The sequence below is a fragment of the Melanotaenia boesemani genome, chromosome 1, assembly GCF_017639745.1.
Source record: "Melanotaenia boesemani isolate fMelBoe1 chromosome 1, fMelBoe1.pri, whole genome shotgun sequence".
NCBI classification, from domain to species: Eukaryota; Metazoa; Chordata; class Actinopteri; order Atheriniformes; family Melanotaeniidae; genus Melanotaenia; species Melanotaenia boesemani.
In genome coordinates, this window is record NC_055682.1 from 32341489 (window position 1) to 32361427 (window position 19939).

General features: G+C 38.5%; 2 protein-coding genes across 3 annotated transcripts; both read right to left on the reverse strand.

The window, feature by feature from the left end:
* Positions 1–814: 814 nt before the first annotated feature.
* Positions 815–14256, reverse strand: heatr3 (HEAT repeat containing 3). The gene is made up of 15 exons (XM_041991200.1): positions 13994–14256; positions 13520–13692; positions 10030–10117; positions 9592–9692; positions 9056–9165; positions 6322–6462; positions 5842–6128; positions 4798–4888; positions 4478–4632; positions 4117–4199; positions 3866–4002; positions 3671–3759; positions 1740–1883; positions 1495–1671; positions 815–1396 (listed from the first exon to the last, which is right to left on the reverse strand). Exons 1-15 carry the CDS (start codon positions 14129–14131, stop codon positions 1283–1285), a joined length of 2028 nt encoding a protein of 675 aa, XP_041847134.1. The 5' UTR covers positions 14132–14256; the 3' UTR covers positions 815–1282.
* Positions 14257–14359: 103 nt separating this feature from the next.
* cnep1r1 (CTD nuclear envelope phosphatase 1 regulatory subunit 1) lies at positions 14360–16600 on the reverse strand. Of its 2 annotated transcripts, none has more exons than XM_041991230.1 (6): positions 16520–16600; positions 15947–16018; positions 15526–15599; positions 15021–15130; positions 14846–14900; positions 14360–14723 (listed from the first exon to the last, which is right to left on the reverse strand). In XM_041991230.1, exons 1-6 carry the CDS (start codon positions 16542–16544, stop codon positions 14682–14684), a joined length of 378 nt encoding a protein of 125 aa, XP_041847164.1. In that variant the 5' UTR covers positions 16545–16600; the 3' UTR covers positions 14360–14681. The 2 variants fall into 2 exon arrangements, with proteins under 2 accessions (XP_041847164.1, XP_041847156.1); XM_041991222.1 differs by having other exon boundaries at positions 15520–15599.
* Positions 16601–19939: the final 3339 nt, after the last annotated feature.

Sequence of the window (19939 nt, forward strand, 5' to 3'; positions counted from 1 at the left end):
CATCCCTACAGTGAAGCATGGTGGTGGCAGCATCATGCTGTGGGGATGTTTTTCAGTGGAAGGAACTGGGAGATTAGTCAGGATAGAAGGAAAGATGAATGCAGCAATGTACAGAGACATCCTGGATGAAAACCTGCTCCAGAGTGCTCTTGATCTCAGACTGGGGTTTCAGCAAGACAACAACCTGAAGCTCACACCCAAGATATCAAAGGAGTGGCTTCAGGACAACTCTGTGAATGTTGAAGTGGCCCAACCAGAGCACAGACTTCAATCCGATTGAACATCTCTGGAGAGATCTGAAAATGGCTGTGCACCTATGCTTCCCATCCAACCTGATGGGGCGTGAGAGGTGAATGAGCAAAACTGCCCAAAGATTGAACGGTTTCCTTGATTTTGAACAAATCCTGACAGTTGAACACCAGCAGTGAATCAATGGTCCTTATGACAAACGTTAAAATCAACATAAAACAAACGAAACTGAGCAGAGTCAACTGAGCAAGATAGGTGTGCCAAGTTTGTGGATGTTAGAAAACTGAAAATGCATACTTAATTTTTACACTATACTGTGTGTACCCAGATCGCATTCTTAGTAGGAATAAATATTTGTTTGCCATTTTGGGGCAATTAAAAAAAATTAACCAAGCAAAACTGTCAACATGTCGAATCCTAAACGTTTCCTCATAAGCGAAATAACCAATATTTAATACTTCCGAAAAGCTTTTTCTAAATAATCTGGGTTGAAAATTGTACATACAACTCATTGCTCTGTTGTAATGGTTTTATAAATTTGAGGTGGAAAAATGTTTTTTTTTTTTAAGGATTTATTTGAAACAAAATAGTCAAGACATTGGTTTTCTTTAAGGTAACTCAAATTCTTTCTTAGAAAACTGATCACTGAGATGTACAGTACCGATCATGTTGCTGTATATTTGAGTACAGACAGCTACTTACTTTTTCCTCAGTAAGTAGCCATCAGTGGTCTTCATAAATGTTAAGCCCATTGAAACATGGGACAACACGAAAGGTACAAGTGTAAAAAGCTGGTGTCGGCTCCACACAGTATCTACGAGAGACTATAACGGAAACATGCATTAGCTAATCATTAGGGATCCTGTTCTCTCTCTTTCCAAAAAAAAAAAAAAAAGAAAATATAATAATTTTAACCACTCAAGAAAATAAAACATTTTTTTTAAAAGGATATAAACATAAATAATTGGTTTCACAACCACACTGTCTCATATTGTTGCCGTATGTTTCCAAACACACTCAAACAATAAAGTCCTTATTTTTTCACCACCTTCTCCAGATAACCAACAAATCTTCTCAGGTTGATTTTGATGTTGTCCAGCACACACAACTGCTGAGCGCTGTATTTACCTCTTCCTTCTTTACGAATCTAGTAGAAAAAGAAAAGCTTATGTTATACAAATGCTAATGTTACCCATGTCGCTAATGTTATACAAAAAATTGACCAATAACCATGAGCAGTCCTACCTTGGCTTTGAAGACTGGCTGAAGTGCCTTAAGTGTAGGAAGGAGATTGATGTTTTTAGCAGCCGTCTCTGCCTCCTCCCCATCCGCAAAAACGTCAAACAAAGCGTCCAGGGCTTCTCCGTTTACAACTAGGTTGGCATCCTTTGTGGCAACGTGAAGTAAGGCATTTCCAATCATCTAGCGTAGAAGGAGTTGTCAGAGGAAGAACGAACTTTCTTATAGAAAAACAGTGAGTAAAATTATACCTGAAGAGTCTCAGCTGTGCCCTTCTCTTTGGCTAATGTGCTTCCAGTGATGCCCAGAATGGCGACAGCATTGACCCTCACGCTGACGACCTCACAGCAGGTGGCTGCTTCGCTCAGGCTCATGAGCTGCTGGGGGGTCATACACTAACAAAACAAGCAGTCAAACTTAGACATGAACTAAGAAATCTGGCCTGTGATAACTGTTCAGTGTTACTCCTGCTGTTGTACTTCCCATCTTATTCAAACATCCCATCTGCTTCCACAGATGGGATGTTTGAAAGCTTTGGACATTTAGCTGACCAAATTATAGGAAATATGATTATAGAATAAAAGGATTATACAACATCCTTTAAATGTAAGGTTTTATGTACCAGAAGAGATTTTTATAAAAAATCTTCTGGTACTTACTATGTATGAACTTTAGTGAAGGTAAATACAGCCTGCATGTTAACACAATGCAAAGGAGGAAACACACTAACAATGATTTTACTGAGGCAACTATTGTTTGGATTTCCAAATGATTTGAAGTCCATCATTCTACAGTGAGAAAGATGTTTCAAGAGAAAACATTCAAAACAAATGCCAGGAGTGGACATCCCAACAAGTTCACCAGAAAAACAAAAAAAGCAACAGCTGCTTAGTTAGCATGTTAAATACTAAAGTTCATAATAAACATTTTTTTCTTAAAAAAATAAAGAGGACTGAACAATTATGGTTCATTTTGAAGGGTTAACAAAATGAAGCCTCTTCTCTTTAAAAGGAATAAAACATCACAGGACAGCTCACGTTTGCAAAGTTGCATCTGAACCACAGAACTCTTGGAGAAATTTCCTTTGGCTTGATAACCTGTTCAGGCTTGCCTTCTCTCTAGGAGTGCCGGTCTGTACAGTGTCTTAATCAGTCCATGTTTGTTTTAATATTTATTCCATTTTTAATTGCCTTGTCATTATGTACAACAAGTTTTTTATTTTCGTTATTTTGTACCTTGTTTTTATGTATACGGTGACCTTGAGTGTCGAGAAATGTGCCCATAAATAAAATGTATTCTTCTTCTTCTTTATTTTATTATTATGATAAGGCCAAAGTGCGGATGTTTGGTCAGAATGAATGTTGGCACTTTGGTGAAAAACCACTTCAATCAAACGTTTCATACCAACATTCAAACACAGCAGCGGAAGGCTGATGATTTGGGCTTGTTTTGCAAACATGGGTCTGGGCACCTTCCAGTCATTAAGTGAACCATGAACCTGTTTGTATAATTAAGTATTCAACAGTTAACTGAAAGCATCTGTCTGACAGCTAGAGCTTATAAAGCAGAGTGAGCCAGAATTCCTGCACAGCAGAGACTCATAATGTCATAAAAAAAACAAGTACTTCAAGTTACTGCTGCTTAAGGTGCTTCTACAAGCTCTTGACTCGCACTTATTTTTTCTCACACTGCTTCTGCATCTAGACTTAGCTTCTGTTGAATAAATTATGACAGTGCAATGCGTCATCTGCTGTTTATCTGCCCCCAAACTGTGGAACAGCCTTCCCCTTCATATGAAGACCTCACCTAACATGGACATATTTAACTCTTGTTTAAAGACTCATTTTTACCAAACTGAGTTTGGGCATTTCTTGCTGAATATTATTTTCATGCTTGTCTTTGTTATTGTCTATTATTGTTTTTATATCTATTTTATTTTTGTTTAATCCCACTTTTATCTGTATTCTATGTCTCTTAGTTGTTTGACACTTTGGTCACCAAATGTTGTTTTTAAATGTGCTGATAAATAAAGTTGAATTGACTGGTTGCATTTCCCTAATTCTAAGACCTGACTACATTTTTTAGGTTTGACTCAAACTAGTGGAAAGCTCTCAGGCTGAACAGACTGGCCTTCTCTATTCTAACATGTGATGCTGCTTTTTAGTTGCAATATATTCTGTACCTGGGGGATGTTTTTGGAGGCAATCATCTGCAGAAGAGACCTCATGGCACTAATGACGGCCTCTAGGAATTCTTCATCTTTGGGTATCTCTGGAACAAAATGAAGACAATCTTATTATTCACAAATCACCATAAACTGAAGCTTAATTTAGGATCAGATTTGCTAAATTACAGAAATCAAATATAAAAAGGAGACCTGCAGCACCGAAGACCAGGGAGGACAGGTGCTGTGCTGCTTCTTGCAGGGCTGCTGCACCACCCAGAGATTCTGCATCCATGGTGGAGAGGATGCTATGGAGGCAGGTTAGTGCACGGGACTGAATACGATGCATCCTAAAGGAGAATAAGACTCTTTATATAAGTGTATGAGCCTGAAAGAGTGAAGATGTACCACATCTTTGGTCAGGCAAAGCGGTTCAAAAGATGATAAGAGGTGCAGAGAATTACCTCTTTGTCATGCCTCTCCAAGAAGAATTTTGATGACACACATCTATGGCTTCCTGTCTGGGGAATCCAGTCTTTTTCAAAACCTTAAATCAAGGGGAAAAAAACATTCACCAATTTATCTTTTAATCAAACAGCATTGTATAAGTGCACTATTACTAAACACAGGCAAGTTATTTAATCTGCTCAGCCTGGGGGAGATGTTAGGGAAGTCTTGCTGCGCAGTCAATATATTTTAAGTGAACACAAAGATGACAGTTTAACTACTTAATCAGCATGGTTAAGCTCTCTTGACAGGGGGAGGAACTCCTTCCTTATACCAAAAGACAGAAGTGAGGTGTAACTGAGGAAGCAGACTATTTGCCTTTTCTGGTATGTTGTGGTTGATCAAGGCCCCTTGAATTTCAGCTGACAAGCACAGTGGAGACATCAGATTGGACACTCCATCACAAAGGCCGTCAGGACCCATGTCGCTTTCATCACTGCTTGATTCTTCCTCCCACTCGTCATCAGAAGGGTCTTAACAGGATTGTAACAATACAAACAGCGCAAAGCATCAAATTAACTCGCCTCGTGAGTTTCTTTTCTGTAACAGCCTTTCATACTTGGTGGCTGTGTCACAGGAAATAAATTTGATGAAAAGCGCCTGGAGTCAGCACTGCTGTCCATGCCCTCAACACTCACCGTCAGAGCAGCACATGTTGACAATGATCTCTAAGGACGTTTGCTGGGCTGTCAGCAAGGCCGTTGCCTCCCTCAGCTCCTCCTTGTCCCTCTGGACATAAACAAACAGCCATGTGAGTCAACATCCTATGAAAACAATGACTGCTAGCACTGTTATCACACAGTCTGGGTTCAGCTGAGGAAATTTACTCCTACTCAGGAGGAAATTTACTCCTGCTGATGTACTTGAATATATGAAACTGCACATTTTTAAACCATCATGAGAATGTAAACTTGTGTCAAAGATGTCCCGATGAAGGAAAAATTGGGTGTGAGTCATGTCTATCCATTAATTACACCCGTTTCAGATGTGCCATTAAAAAAGAAAATAAAATAAGAATAAAAATAAGAAAATAGTGCGCAAAGCACTATATTCTTCCGATGGGGAATTCTGGGACAACACCAAGGATGTCGCTCACAGTTTTCAGGCTTTTGCTGTGACTGAGCTGAGGGGGACATCTCCGTCTCGCCAGGGTCAAGTCTGGGGGCTGTCAAGTATGGTAGACGCCAGTCGCTGGTCCCCAGATGAACCGTGCTGAGTGGGTTCCTAATCCTCAGGCACCGACCCCGACAGTTTGTCTGCGCTGTCAGTCTGGCTTTGTGCTCCAGGATGACTCATACGCTGCCTTTTTACCAAGCATCAATGGCCGCTTTCAACATACAAAAGTGGATCGCTTCCTTGCCACAAACAAAGATTTCTGTAGACATCACATCCCAGAATTTAACCTTCCCTGAAGAAACACCTGTGTTTACGACCTCATTCATGATGGTTGTCTTTTAGCTAATTAGTCTGTTTTAGCTCCAAAATGCTGATCTTAAAGACTAAAACTTGCTCAAAGTGACATCTCTCAAGAAGAAAAATGGTCTAGCATCATGGCAACTCACCAGCTTCATATGCATCCTGTTATGATTAGAATATACTGAATTATTTAGGACATATTTAAGTACTTAAAGCTGATATCAAGTCACTTTTTGCAATTAGTGTGGCACGCTTTGATCACTTACAGGAAGGAAGTCGGAAAAGTCATTATCAACCTTGGCAGATTTTCCATTCTTTCTCATTTTAGGTGCCTCCTCTTCATCCATCTCTTCAGCGAGCTCTTCTGCTGCCTGGCCCTCTACTTTAGTCGCAGGCGCTGCACTTCTATAACGAACCTCCTCCGCTCGCCTGAGTTCGGGGATTAACACACCTGCATCAAAATCCAGGCACTTTGACAAAGTGGCCACCACAGCGTTGAGGGCCTGAGCCTGACGGGCGGCAGGTAGACTACCCTTCATGTTCCACAGTGCACCTGAGAGAAAAAGCAGGAAGTACGGAGCTCAGAGGGGCAAATTAAAAACACCAGACACAGAAAAGATCAGTCAGTGTTCGATTTCCTTATTTTACTGCACCTGATGTCCATGGAGGATTTTTTTTCTTCCTGAATGTTACACCATTCAGGTATAAATGACAACAAAAAAGAAAGAGAAAGAAAAAGGACGTACCTGCAGCTAATGTCCTAAGGAGGGTGTGCGCCATGCCTGGCTGAGATGACAGCAGCACATTCTCCAGGGTGCCAAGCACAGCAGCATTAATGCTACATAGCAGCTCTGGGTTATCCTCAGTCACAGTGTGCAAACAGTGGGCTGGAGAACACACAGAGGAGAGTCTGACTTACAACTATGTCTCCAGATTAGCCAGTATTAGGCATAATTACACTCCACTGAGAACAATATTTACATTTAACCCATGACAGAAATATATTTAATCTTTTAGCTCCATTTCCCTGCCTTCATTCTCTAACATCCTGGTTTTATGAAGTCATTTGTTTCCCGAGTGAGCCTTAAATTGTTTAGTCTTTTGGGAAATATGGCTGTATGCTCTGGTGAGTCAAATGAAAGGAGGCACCTCTCTCACCTGTGATTGTACCCAAACGGTGAAGTTAAAATCAGCTGCCAGTTAGCTGAGCCTTGTATAAAAACTGAAAGCAGCACAAGTTCAGCTCTGTCCAGTAAGTCATAAAGAAATAAAACACATCAGCATCCAATGGGGCTCTGAATTAAAACTAAATCTAATTGTTTTTCTAGTACTGAATGGCCCTAAAAATATTGTTATTTATTTGCAATTGTCTAGCCATTTAAAATCATCTGATTATACAATTAAGGAATGGCAAACTTTAAGCTCTAATTTTCCGCCTGGAATTTTCTGCTAATTTTCAGTCTTATCTATTCTTATTTCTAAGCCTACTTTCATAGTGGTGGTACAGACTCCAGTTGTATTGATCTTTCCTTCCAACAGTCAGCAAAAAAATGCAATGAGTTGGTTTCAGTTTGTTTCAATACGTGCGTCTTTCATTGCTCACAGGTGCACGACTGGGATACCAACTAGCAGAACTGGATGACCTCACTGTAAATGGTAATGCACAAGAAAAGCTTGCTGTTGGTGAGGTCCAAATGTCAGTCCTGCCTGTAGACGCATGTCCCGATAGCTGGAGCGCAAACTGAGAATAGCCATAAAAAGCACACCTGCTATCTTTTGGTTTTATTCAAATTTAGGTAATTCATGTCCGATGAATGGCTTAAAGTGAAAACAAGGTGCACAGAACAAAGAGTTCATCAACTTGTGCACATCTTGCATGTGACAAATAAACAACTTGAAACAACCAGAATTGCAGTCCCAACCAGTCAAGTTGGTGCATTCATATAAATACAGCAGAGACTTTATAGGGATCTGGAGTGTTCTCAGAGTGTTTCTAAGAGCTTGTTTACTTAAACACTAAAAACTAAATAAATAAAAAAAAAAAATCAGCTGAAGATTACATGACTTGACTGTTTATCCTAAACATTGTTCAACAAAATATAAAACTAAAGCAGACATCCTACAAATATTATGTGCAATATAGTTGATTCTTACTTAAGTGGACAATTTCGTCAAATCTCAACACATAAAGACATCAAAACTGAGGGAAAAAGAAAAAGAAATAGTTCAGAATTTAAAAGTTGAAGGTGGGCTTATACACGGCAGAGGATGTGGGATGGTCTGGGAATATATGCTAGATCTAAAATGAACAGACGCCTTGACCTGAAAAGATTACAACAATTATTTCAGTGTCATAATATACTCCCAAGTCTAGAAAGTATTATTTCAAAGTCAATCAAGATAATTAACCCAAAACATGGCTCAAGACAGCTGACACTAGGGCTGCAACAAATGACTATTCTGATGGGCGATTAGTCAAAGACTATTAAAATGACTAGTCGACCAATCGGATTATGTATCTCATGATTATTATAAATGGATCTTATTTCACTTTCAGCTTTGAAATTTTGCATAAGGTTGTTAAGTCTGACGTGCCTCCTCTTTAAATGTTCGAGCATTGCAGACGTACTTCAGTGGTACACAAGGTCCGCTTTACAAATCTCACATGTATTTAATTTATTTTGTAAGTTTAACGTGAAGTTATCCCAGACTTTTAACGTTTTCCGCCGCCGTTTTCTTCCCTGGTCCGCCACCACATTTGTCCCCTTGCGGACTTCACTGAGCATGTGCAACTCTCAGCAGAGATAAAAAAAAAAGAAGACCATGTCTCACTCTGTTCCCCCCCTCCCTCTTTGTGCATGTGCATTGTGCAACTCTCAGCAGAGATAGGATTAGAAGACGATGTTTCACTCAGTAGTTTTTGTTGTTTTTTTTTTGGTTTTTTTGCCGACAATAGTCGACGGCTAAATTCGTTGTCGACTATTTTTATTGTCGACTAATCGTTGCAGCCCTAGCTGACACTAGCAAAATCTTTTCCAGAACCAGCATATTTATATCCTGACATCTAACAAACATCAGATAATATCAGACCCTCCTTTGAGGAAAATACAGAAAGGGTCAAATGAATCATGGAATTTCCTGCACAGTCTTCAGACAGAAACCCCACAGTGCTGTTTTGGGATGAACTAATACAAGCATGAAAGAAGATGATCAAACAATGCAACATGTTTAAGACAAATTCTGTAACAGTGTTTGGAAGAGCTTTCTAAACATGGTTTGATTATCACTGTCAAAAAAAAAAACCTCAAATCCATGTTAATGCGACAAAAACTGCCTACTTTAATTAAATGAAAATAAACAGGATTCATTTCACGATTTCAAGGTTTTATGCCTTAATGTCACAGCACAATACATCAAACTGCAACGTTTTAAAAAAAGAATAAACTGCATTAATATTAAGAGCATGTGTCTTTTACCTACCTGCAGATATGGCCAGTTCGGTGTTGTGGGGGTGTCTCTCCAGACACTGGACGACCATATCCAAGAGCCCTGATTTGTTGAACACAGACAGCGCCTGGCTGCTGCTCTCACTAGCAGGACAACGTAAATATGAGTGATTCTTACAGCCAAAAACAATGTTAAGAAACCTTAACTCTATGATGCCATACATGTCAGATTTGATATATACAATTTAGGCAACCTTTTGTATGACTTTATGGTAAAAAGTTTGTTCAAATCCCTGACTCAGAAGATTATACTACAATAATTTTGACATGTCTCACAGTAATAAATGGTAAATATTATAATTACTTTTTTAACATTGTTTATCCATCATTTTTTCTTAGGTTGGACTTTAAGGGTTAATTCAATAAGCAAACTAGCAAATCTTCGAGGATTTTCTAGGTTTCTTCAAAAGCTGCAGCATGCACCTTTGCCTAAAAACACTTGACACCAACTAGCCTGATGAGTTGCTAACAAACATACTGGGAAACAGTAAGTGTGTCCTCTTGGCTTACCATAGATTCCACAGTAGGTTCACAGCCTCAGTGGCCACATCCTCTACAGCATTGTTCTGGTCTTTCACTGCCACAACAGCACTGTCAAACCCAGCGCAACACTGGAAAGAAAACAATACTTTGCTCCAGAAATCAACAAAACAAGTGAAAGCTTTAAACTTCGCACATTTCTAATGTTTCTATGATCATTTATTTCTAGTACTTGTTACAGAAACTTGTTAAAAAAAATAAAAAAAAAAGCAGTGAGCTGAATTTTTAATGGCGAGCACATTTTTCAACGAGCTGGATCCCTTGTTTTTCTTTTTTTTTTCCAACTCACTACTGCCATTGCTGTGGAATGACATTTAATTGCTGTAGATTTCATGGCCCGCTGTAGCAGCTGCTGATGAGGAGGAACTGAAGTGATGGAGTGAGCTGAAAGCAGCGGCGGAGTCTCACCTCCCTAAGCAGTGCTGTCAGAGGAGTCATGACGTCATGCTTCACCATGTCCTCACACACCTCCTGACCTCCACACGCACTCAGATTCCTGTGGGGGAATAGACAATCCAAGCCACACACACATCAGTCGCTGTGAGGAGACTCTGTGTCAGATATGCTGTTTGTGTTGCTGATACACTGTAAACAATTTTTTTATTTCAATATTTGGTGTACTTAATGGGTCAATTCTGATTTATGATGGTCACAGTTAAACATGTTTTCTGTCTGCATGATGTTTGTTCATATGGAAAACAAATCACATCTGGATGTTTGGATATGTTATTCCACTTTTTCTGATTTCATTGACCTTCCCAGTTAACTTATTCCCATACTCCTCTAAAATACAATAAATATTTTATTTGAGCACTTTTAGTTTAGAAGTCTTCATGATCATCACTAAAAATCCTTTTCAGTCATTAAACACTTGTCCTCCTACACCTTTAAATCATTTAGATCCACACAGCACCTTTATATAGTATCTACTTCCTTTTGTTAAAGCATAGCGCCTCCTGTTGAAATTAAATAATATTTATCATCTGTTTTAAACATTAACTATAGTGAGAGATTTAAAAAAAATGAATCTTAACCATAGACAAAGAAGTGGATGAAGCCTCTGTGATATAAATATTTTAACAAACATCCTCTAAAAGACTCAAAATCACCATCTCAGTCCATCAAGGACCATTAAGGGACAATATCTATATTTGGACCAGAAGGTGGAGCTGGATTCGTGTAATATGACTTTTTGAGGCACAATATGCAAAATATGCAGTTCCAGGAAGTCAATCAGGGAAATGTGAAGAACCCATGAAAATATGAAGTGCAATCACAAAGATCATCAAATGCTAAGAACTCTGTAAATGCTTTACAGAGTTCAAGTAGGAGACACGTCTCGACATCAAGTGTTGAAAGGAGACTGCATAAATCAGGCCTTTGATTCAGCTTCTGAGGAAGAAGAACGAGCAGAAGAAACTTGTTTGGGTAAAAAAAATAAATAAAAATGGAGGAAAGGGTATTAGACCAGGGAAGATTTCTCCAAAATTTGAGATTTTTTGGTCCCATTAGCCATATTTTTGTGAAATGCAGAAAAAGTGAGTGGATGGTTTCCACATCTGTGGTTCCCACTGTGAAGCATGTGGGAGGTGTGAAGGGATGGGGTGGCTTTGCTGGTGATACTGTTGTTGAGTTATTCAACATCTAAGGCACACTTAACAAGCATGGCTAACACAGCATCCTGCAGCAACATGCCATTCAATCTGGTTTCTGTTTAGTAAACTATTATTTGTTTTTCAACAGAACAATGACCCCAAACACACCTCCAGGCTCTGTAAGGGTTATTTCACCAAGAAAGAGAGTGATGGGGGTGCTGTGTCCGATCACCCTGCATCCTCTCCTGACCTAAACCCATTTGAGATGGATTGATATGAGACGGACGGCAGAGTGAAGGCGAAGCAGCCAACAAGTGCTGGACTGTTGGGAAAATAATTATAAGAAAGAAGAAGAAAAAAAAAAAAAAACACCACTGATGTGTGCAAACTTTTGACTGGTACTGTGGCTAATGACATCATAATACTTTGTGAGAATAATCTATTGACATCACCTGAGCAGAGATCTAATCATTCAGGAAGCATGCAGGTGTGCAGGTTGGGCAATATATTGAATATACGTACAATGTATTATCACGAACGAAGTATCAACAATCACAGCAGGGTTTTAAGCATCTACATGGAACATTCTTCGTTGCACTCTGACTGCTGGTCGGAGTGAAGCTTCTCTAACTCACAGCAGACTGCTGACTCCACCACCCATCCATGAAAAAAAAATGGAGACAGAATGCAGCTAACTAGCTAGCAAGCTAGTTTACGAGTGGTAAGAGATGGAAGCTGAATGTAAGACATCCTTTCTAAGCAGCGATGTGCCTCAGAAATGACACTGATGGGGAGAGAGATTGTTCAGGTGTGCTGCTATTATCAAAGCAGATATTTCTGTCTGATTCAGAGGTTGATGCAACAATTTCTAACATGCACTTTATGTCTGCTGGTGGGAATGTAACTCACCTGTGTGTGTGCATGTAGAGACATAACCTGATGTAATTACATGTCAACATGAGACTAAGATAAAAAAAAAAATAAAAAAAAAAGATCAGGCTGTTTTGGTTTTATAATTAAAGGAAAAAATATAAACCTGTTCTAGACAAAAGGGGACTTGATATTACGTCTGTGGTGATCTGGCGCAAAATAGAAAAAACCAAAATAATAAGATTATATCTGAATATAAAATAATTTAATGAAAAAAATATACAAGACATTAATTGAGTTATTATAGAAAATAAAAAAGAACTTGATCTAAGGGGGGTGGGGGTTGATGTTGTGGGGTTGGGGTGCTTCCTTAAATTAATGGGGGGGGGGGACATCAGTTTTTATTAAGTTTATGAGAGCAGGTCCCTGGTTATAAAAAGGAAAGTTTGTTGAAAGGCAAAATCAGAAAGAAGGCAAATTTCACAGAGTTTACTTAAATCCTACTGGTGTCCTTTTATTCATAAAAACGTTGAATTCTTAATTTACTGTGCTTTAGAGGAGATTTCAAAACATCAAGCTAGATATTATGTATCAGGATGAAGCCAAAAAAATAAATTATATATCAATTATAAGCCATATCGCCCAGCCCTATGTGTTTGATTTTTTGTTTTGTATTGTTTTGTTCTTTTATTGTGCATGCGTTATATGTTCAACCAAAAAATCTGATGTATGACTTTTCTAGTTCACTAACTTTAGTTAGTTCTGGATATTAAACTTCTCAAATAGGTATTTTCCAGAGAAGAGGCACCAACTCCTCAGAGATGCAGAAATGTAAACAAGCAAGCAACAGCTGAACTTCATAAAACATGTTTCAGTTAGAAGGTCCCTCCGTTGTTCATGTTACCTCAGTGCTGCACCACTGTGGTTTACTGAGGCACATCATGTTGTAAAAGGGAATAAAATAGCTGCACTCTGACATAAGGCCAACACCCTGCAGGTGAAATATTCAACAGGTTTTATTTTACCTCTGGCACGCATCAGTCGCTTCTGGGGTGTCCTCCTTTCAATGCTTTTGTTTTTAGAACTATTTCTGCAACTATGTGCGAATGCTTTGAAAATAATTAAATTTCATTCGTGGTTATGTTGATTTGGCCAGTTATACTGAGCTCCATGAGGAAAGTGGTTCAACGTGTCAAAGCGCTGCATTCTTTAACTTAAACGAGAACATCCATAAGTTTAATGTTTACACAAACAGCTAAAATAGAAAAGAAAATATATCATTGTCCAAACATTTTCTATTGCATGACAAAAACACATCGGGCCCCACAAGATGACACTTATGTGTACAAATAGGCCCCCATAACAGCTGTTTGACGCTGTCAAAAACATGTCGAGGTAAACTTTCCAAAGAGGACTGAGGTCAGCTGACTCACCTGAGTGCTCCAGTGGCAGTCTCTCTGACAGCCAGACTGCTGTCCAGTAGCATGGGACCCAGGCGCCTGACAGCATCCCTCTGTAGGAAACCAGGAATGGTCTGGCTCTGCTGCACCACCCGAGAAATGCTGGCACATGCAAACTCTCGCACGTCTGCGCTGGGACTCTGCAACTATGAAAGCACACACATACGCACGCTGACAACATAAACTAAACCGTAACTATATCTGCTTTGTAATCATTAAAAATCACCCTAAGCTGCACTTCCCTAACGCAACACTTGTAAAATAGTAAAAGCATATAAAATCTGTGATCAGGCGATCGAAGAGAAGCTCGTTTACAGGGACACGAACAGCAAAAAGATGGCAAATAATGCTTTAAATAAATTAACAAAACCATACTTGTATAGTTTAAACCGTTAACTCCTCGTAAAATATTCAGTTAATGACTATAGGTTATGAAGCTCTTCCTACCTTTTCCAGCAACTCCGCGGCAGGACCATCATCTTCGTGGTCTTCCTCTTCAGCACCCGCTTCCTTCGCGGCATTCACCGGCAGACCGGCCACGTTAAACTGCGGGCGTTTAAACTTAGTGGTTTTACTTTTACCCATGTCAATCACAACTAACCACTCATGTAACGCTCTGGTTTTTCTTTCAGTCAAGCTGTTAGCGATCAGTCCTCAAACACACTTCAAATCCTGCCTAGTTGGAAGCCATGTGGAATCTTCCTCCTGCCGTAAAGCGATTGCTAACAGAAAGCGATTAAGCTGTCGCAAAAACAAGATAATTTATTCACAAACCAAATAGACCCATGTTTACGGATAAGACACGATACAATGTCACACAAAGTGTATTTATTGGGTAAATAACTTTAAAAATAGAAAGATTTAGATAAAATACATGCTTAACATCAGAAACAGAAATAATCACACCTGCACCCACTGACTGTGTAAAATACATCAAAGGTAATCTGAGCAGATCAGCAGCTTTGTTGATGTCAACACAGCAACACTTTTAAAAAAGCTCCATCAGTTCATTTTCTTTGTTCCAAATGCATTTCACATCTTCCTGTTGAAATCCACCTCGGTGCTGCTCCGGCCATCGAAAGGACTCGAGACACTGAGTGGTTACTGACTACGAAGACAGTGTACAAGACTGCAGTTACTGGATGTTTGGTCGTGGTTTGAGAATGAGCTTTCCCGTCTGATAAAAAAAAAAAAAAAAAAAAGAGAAAGTGTGTTTACATATTTACAGAAATTTAAGCTATATGGAAAATTACAATCACAATATTTTAAAAAATAAATTAAAAAAGCATTTTAACTCACATCATCACAAGACATGTTGTATTCTGCTAAAACTGTGCGGCAGCGAGCAGCGATTCTGAGGTGGTAACGGTTAAAGAAAACAAGGATGTGAGCAGGAATTAATGAATTTTCTTACAGCTGCTTAACTCATAAACCAGACAAAACATGCGACTTTAAATTTGCAAACAAAGGATACATTGATGGTGCCACAACTCGTTTGTGTATGCCAGCAAAAAACAGAGCTATTAGAGTGATGCAGCTGATGGTGAAGAAGGGATGATTCCAAAGCGATGATAAGAAAGGGACCTGCAAAACAAATCGGGAAAAGCAACATTTATGTTAATGACAAAATTTTATATTTAAAGTGCGTTAAACTATAGCAATCCATGAAAAATATTAAATATAAAAAAGAACATGATTTGGGCAAGCAATCAGAGGTTCACCTTCAACAAGCTGATTTCATTGTTACACATTATAGCTTAGCTTTCTGTGTGTATTTACCTGAAATATAGTTTCCACTTAAATCTATTGACATTTAGAATTCTTTATAAATTATTTGTAGTGTCACTTTTGTCATACTATGGTTAGGAAACCAGTTGACAATATGTATTTTCATTTATTTCTTACTGTCTTTTAACATCAGCACAGGTCTGCGAGGCCATATATGGATCAATTTGGCGTGCTTTTCTACAAACCTGTACCTTCTGTGTGTCAGGGTCTATTAACCAGTTCCAAGCCCCAGTGGCCGTACATACAGATACCACGATCAGAATCACTGAAACAAAAAATGTGAATCATAACAAAAACACAAGTATAAATGATTTAGCCCCAAACCCATCCACAAACTCATGCAGACAATACAGATTTGGAAAGGACCGTGTCATATCCATCTTGATTACATAATAAGGTTCATATTACCATGACTTTGTCAAGTCCAGTTACTTATACACAATGTATTCTGACCCTACAGCAATGTCATTGTTTCTTGAAAATCTAGTACCTACAGCACCTATATAAATTATTATTCTTCCCTCTGTTAGTAGAATTGGGGTTCAAATTAATGGAGAGGGAAAGACACACAAACAACCACGGTTTTGACAGTTAACATTAATATATACTTACTTCTCCACCTGCCTGTTGCAGGTTGTAAACATGAGACATACTCTGTCAGTCTTCTCTCAAAGGCCTTCAGGTCTATTGAATAAAGCAACATATTAAGACTGTGTTTGAAAGGTATATCAGGAAAATAAAACTAAAAAAATGTCTTTAAACACGCCATCTCTAGTCAGATCGACAATCTTGCAGTTGCTAAAATGACTGTTATTTAAAAAAATGTAAACAGAAAGGTACTGTCTGAGAAAGTGGCTGTGAAGCTCAATGACATTTTACAGGTTTACCCAAACAGCTGGTTCTATCATCTTTTTTATTTATTTATATCTGACAACAAATCACAAAAAACTAAGCAATGAAAACACGTGATAACAAAAAATGCAAATGTATTTACGACTGAATGCCAGCTGCGTTAGCGAGTATGCTAAATGTCGCAAGCGAATTAGCCGGCTAAAATAACGTTACAGCTAACTTTAAAACTGTTAATTAAAAAACGCTTCTTTTAACAACCTTTTATTACTGCCGCTACAAGTTTAAAACAGATTTGAAAATACTGTAACGACAGCTGTTGCCTGTATTTATTACCTTCGGCCTGCTCCAAGGAGTTCATTTCTGAGCCGACTACAGCAGTCTGCTGTTGGCCGTGCCTCTGTTTCCACTCAGCTGAATGACAGGTCTGCAGACCAATCGGTATCCACTAAGGGCTAAACCATAATATAATTGGGTAAAAATAGCACAAAGGGCGGCATAAACATGAAGTCCCGCCCTCCAGATTGAAATCAGAGGTCTCCTCATGGAACTATAGACAACGCTGTTTCTTAAAAAGAGGCTTACACCCCTCTCCCTTCATCCAGAAGACCATTACTTTCTGTTTATTTTCCAAACGCTATTACCCATAGACTTAAACTCTTACAAAAATATATATAACAAAAAATTATATATATATATATATATATATATATAGGAATCTGGTCAGTGACTTTGTCTCCTGGAGTCAGATGAACCATCTCCAGCTTAACACCTCAAAGACTAAGGAGCTGGTTATTGACTTCAGGAAGTCCAGCCCACAACCACGTCCAGTGACCATCAGGGACGACAAGGTGGAGATTGTAGACAACTACAGGTACCTCTGGTTGTGGCTGGATAACAAGCTGGACTGGACATGCTGTACAGATCACCTTTACAAGAAGGGCCAAAGCTGTCTGTACTTCCTGCGAAGACTGAGATCTTTTAACATCTGCAGGAAACTCGTGTGGATGTTCTATCAGTCTGTGGTGGCTAGTATGCTTTTTTATGCTGTTGTCTTCAGGGGGGTAACATGACAAAAAGGTGTGCTAACAGGCTGGAAAAGCTCATCAGGCGGGCGGGCTCTGTGGTTGGCATGAAGCTGGACTCCCTGGTGACAGTGGCAGAGAGGAGAACACTAAAAAAAAACTAATGGCTATTGTGAATGATGCCAGTCACCCTCTGCACACTGTCATCAGTGCACAGAGAAGTCTGACCAGTAACAGGCTGCTCCTCCCCAAGAGTAGGACCAACCGGCTCAGAGGCTCCTTTGTCCCCCGAGCCATCAAACTGTACAACTCTGCATTAGGCAGGAGGGGGAGAAGGAGGGGGGAGAGGGAGGTGTGCAGTCCACCTGATACAACACATGCACAATAACCCATACAAATGGGTTTATATTGTTTTATTTAACTTATCTTATTGTTATTTATTGCATTCTATTTGTGCTTTTCTTGCACCTTGTTGCCTCTATTTTGCTTTGTACCTGTATATATTGTGTCTTGTGCTTGTCCTGCTTTACTGTTGGTGTTGTATTGCTGCTGGTACCCAAATTTCCCTGAGGACTCTCTGAAGGGATTAATAAAGTATTTCTATTCTATTCTATTCTATTCTATTCTATTATATTATATTATATATATATATATATATATATATATATATATATATATATATATATATATATATATATATATATATATATGAGACAAAATAAGGTAATTAATATATAAACTGCACTGAAAAGATACTTCACTTGTTTTACTTTGCTCTACTGCTGTTTTTTGGGAACAATATGTGAGCCTATACACTTTCAATGCAGGATTTTTGTACAAACGGTTATTTTATTATTTGTTACTATACACATTGTTCCATTTTTTATATCAACTTATATACACATAAGTTTTACAAGTATCTTCAAAAAATTAAGAGAGTAAGTATATTTAAAGACATTTTTATTAATGTATCCCTACCTGGTTTTCTGATTTAATGCAAAATTCCCTTTACAGTGTTGATAACTGTTGTTTTCTATTTGTTTTCTATTTGGTGAGGTTTATTGTTATGATTTTGTTTTTTAATGGCCTTAAACTTGTTCTCCAGCTTTATATTGCTATACTATTTTTTTCATCCTCAGTTATGTCCATCACATCTAACAAATCAACACCTTCCTCATGTATGTAGATGGCCTGACTGTAGGTCCAGCTAGCTGAGCCTTTGAATTTCAGTGGAGTTTGCAAAGAGCAGATGGAGTTTTTGTTGAACAGAGAAGTTATAACTGTTTAAAATGTGTATTATTTCTCTTCACAAGGTTTTAAGTTGAAGCAGTGGATTTTACCTTCCAGTTCACCAGACAAGCTCTGGCTTTATAATCTCTCATTATCGATCAGTCTTCTCCAGTACCCACATGTCCCCCTGAGCTCCACCAGTTCCTGTAACTGGCAAGATATCTCAACGCTTACATCTGTTATATAAGTCTGCTCACCAGTTAACCAATACACACAATATTGAGAGATTTATTGGGCTTTAGAGATTTATTGTGTTTAACATTTTATCTATTTTCTAAATTTAAAATTTTCCATATTTTCTACTTTTAATTCATTTTTGTTTATACCACAGAGAGAACAAAAGCTAAGTTAATTTCAACAACAAAGCTGACTTTGACATAAATTTACATACCGATCTCTGTGACCTTAAACTTCCCAAAAACTGATGCTGCTGTTTTATTATATTTGGTGCAAGTGCTCCAATTCTGATTATACAGCCTTAGACAACATAAAAAGAAATAATATGTAAAAGTGTAACCTTACCTACTTTGAGTGAACATAGTTGTGTAAAAACATGAAGTAAATGAAAGCCAACTTATATTTCTGCTGCTGGAGCATTGACTGCATACACCTGATAATGTTTGGGTTGCTTGATCAATTGCCTGTTCAAATGTGATGCAGTCAAGGGGGAGCACAGCAACAAAACTTTGCTAGATTACCACAAAAATGACCAATAGATAAAAAAATTTCAGAGTTAAGACTTTAAAACATCTTTACCAATCCACAAAGGCAAATTGAAATACACTACCTGGCTAAACAAAAATCGCCGCCTGGATTTAACTAAGCAAATGGGTACGAGCCTCCTGCTGGATAATATTATAATATTACTACATGGGTGATTATTTTTCAGGTGGCAACAAATTATTTAACCCAAAGTGATGCAATGAGTAGCATCTCATTCATTAAACAACTGTGTGGAAAAGATGTTAGTCTGTTTAAGAAGGGTCAATCATTGACATGCATCAAGCAGGGAAAACATCTAAGGAGATTGCAGAAACTACTAAAATTGGGTGAATGTGTATGATGTAAGAAGAAATATGCATCATACACAGCAAGGATGATTAAACTTACTTAGTTTGAGCAGTAAAGGTGGTTTATTCTTATGAAACGCAAGAAAAAAAAATACACCCAGCAGATCTTCTTACCGCTGAAGAACTCCAGGTCATAAGCAGACTGAGCAACCTTACTGTATTTGGTTTAGTTAATCATTTCTCCAGCCATGTGTGACTTACTAACTGAAAGACAGCATAAATATACAAACAAAACAACAAAGCATCATTGGACATCATTATCTATGACCAATAGACTTCCTGAAGCTGCAGACTTTAGACTTTAAAACCATTTTACTGATGCTATCTGCCTAGGGCCAGGGTACACCCTGGACAGGTCGCCAGTCCATCGC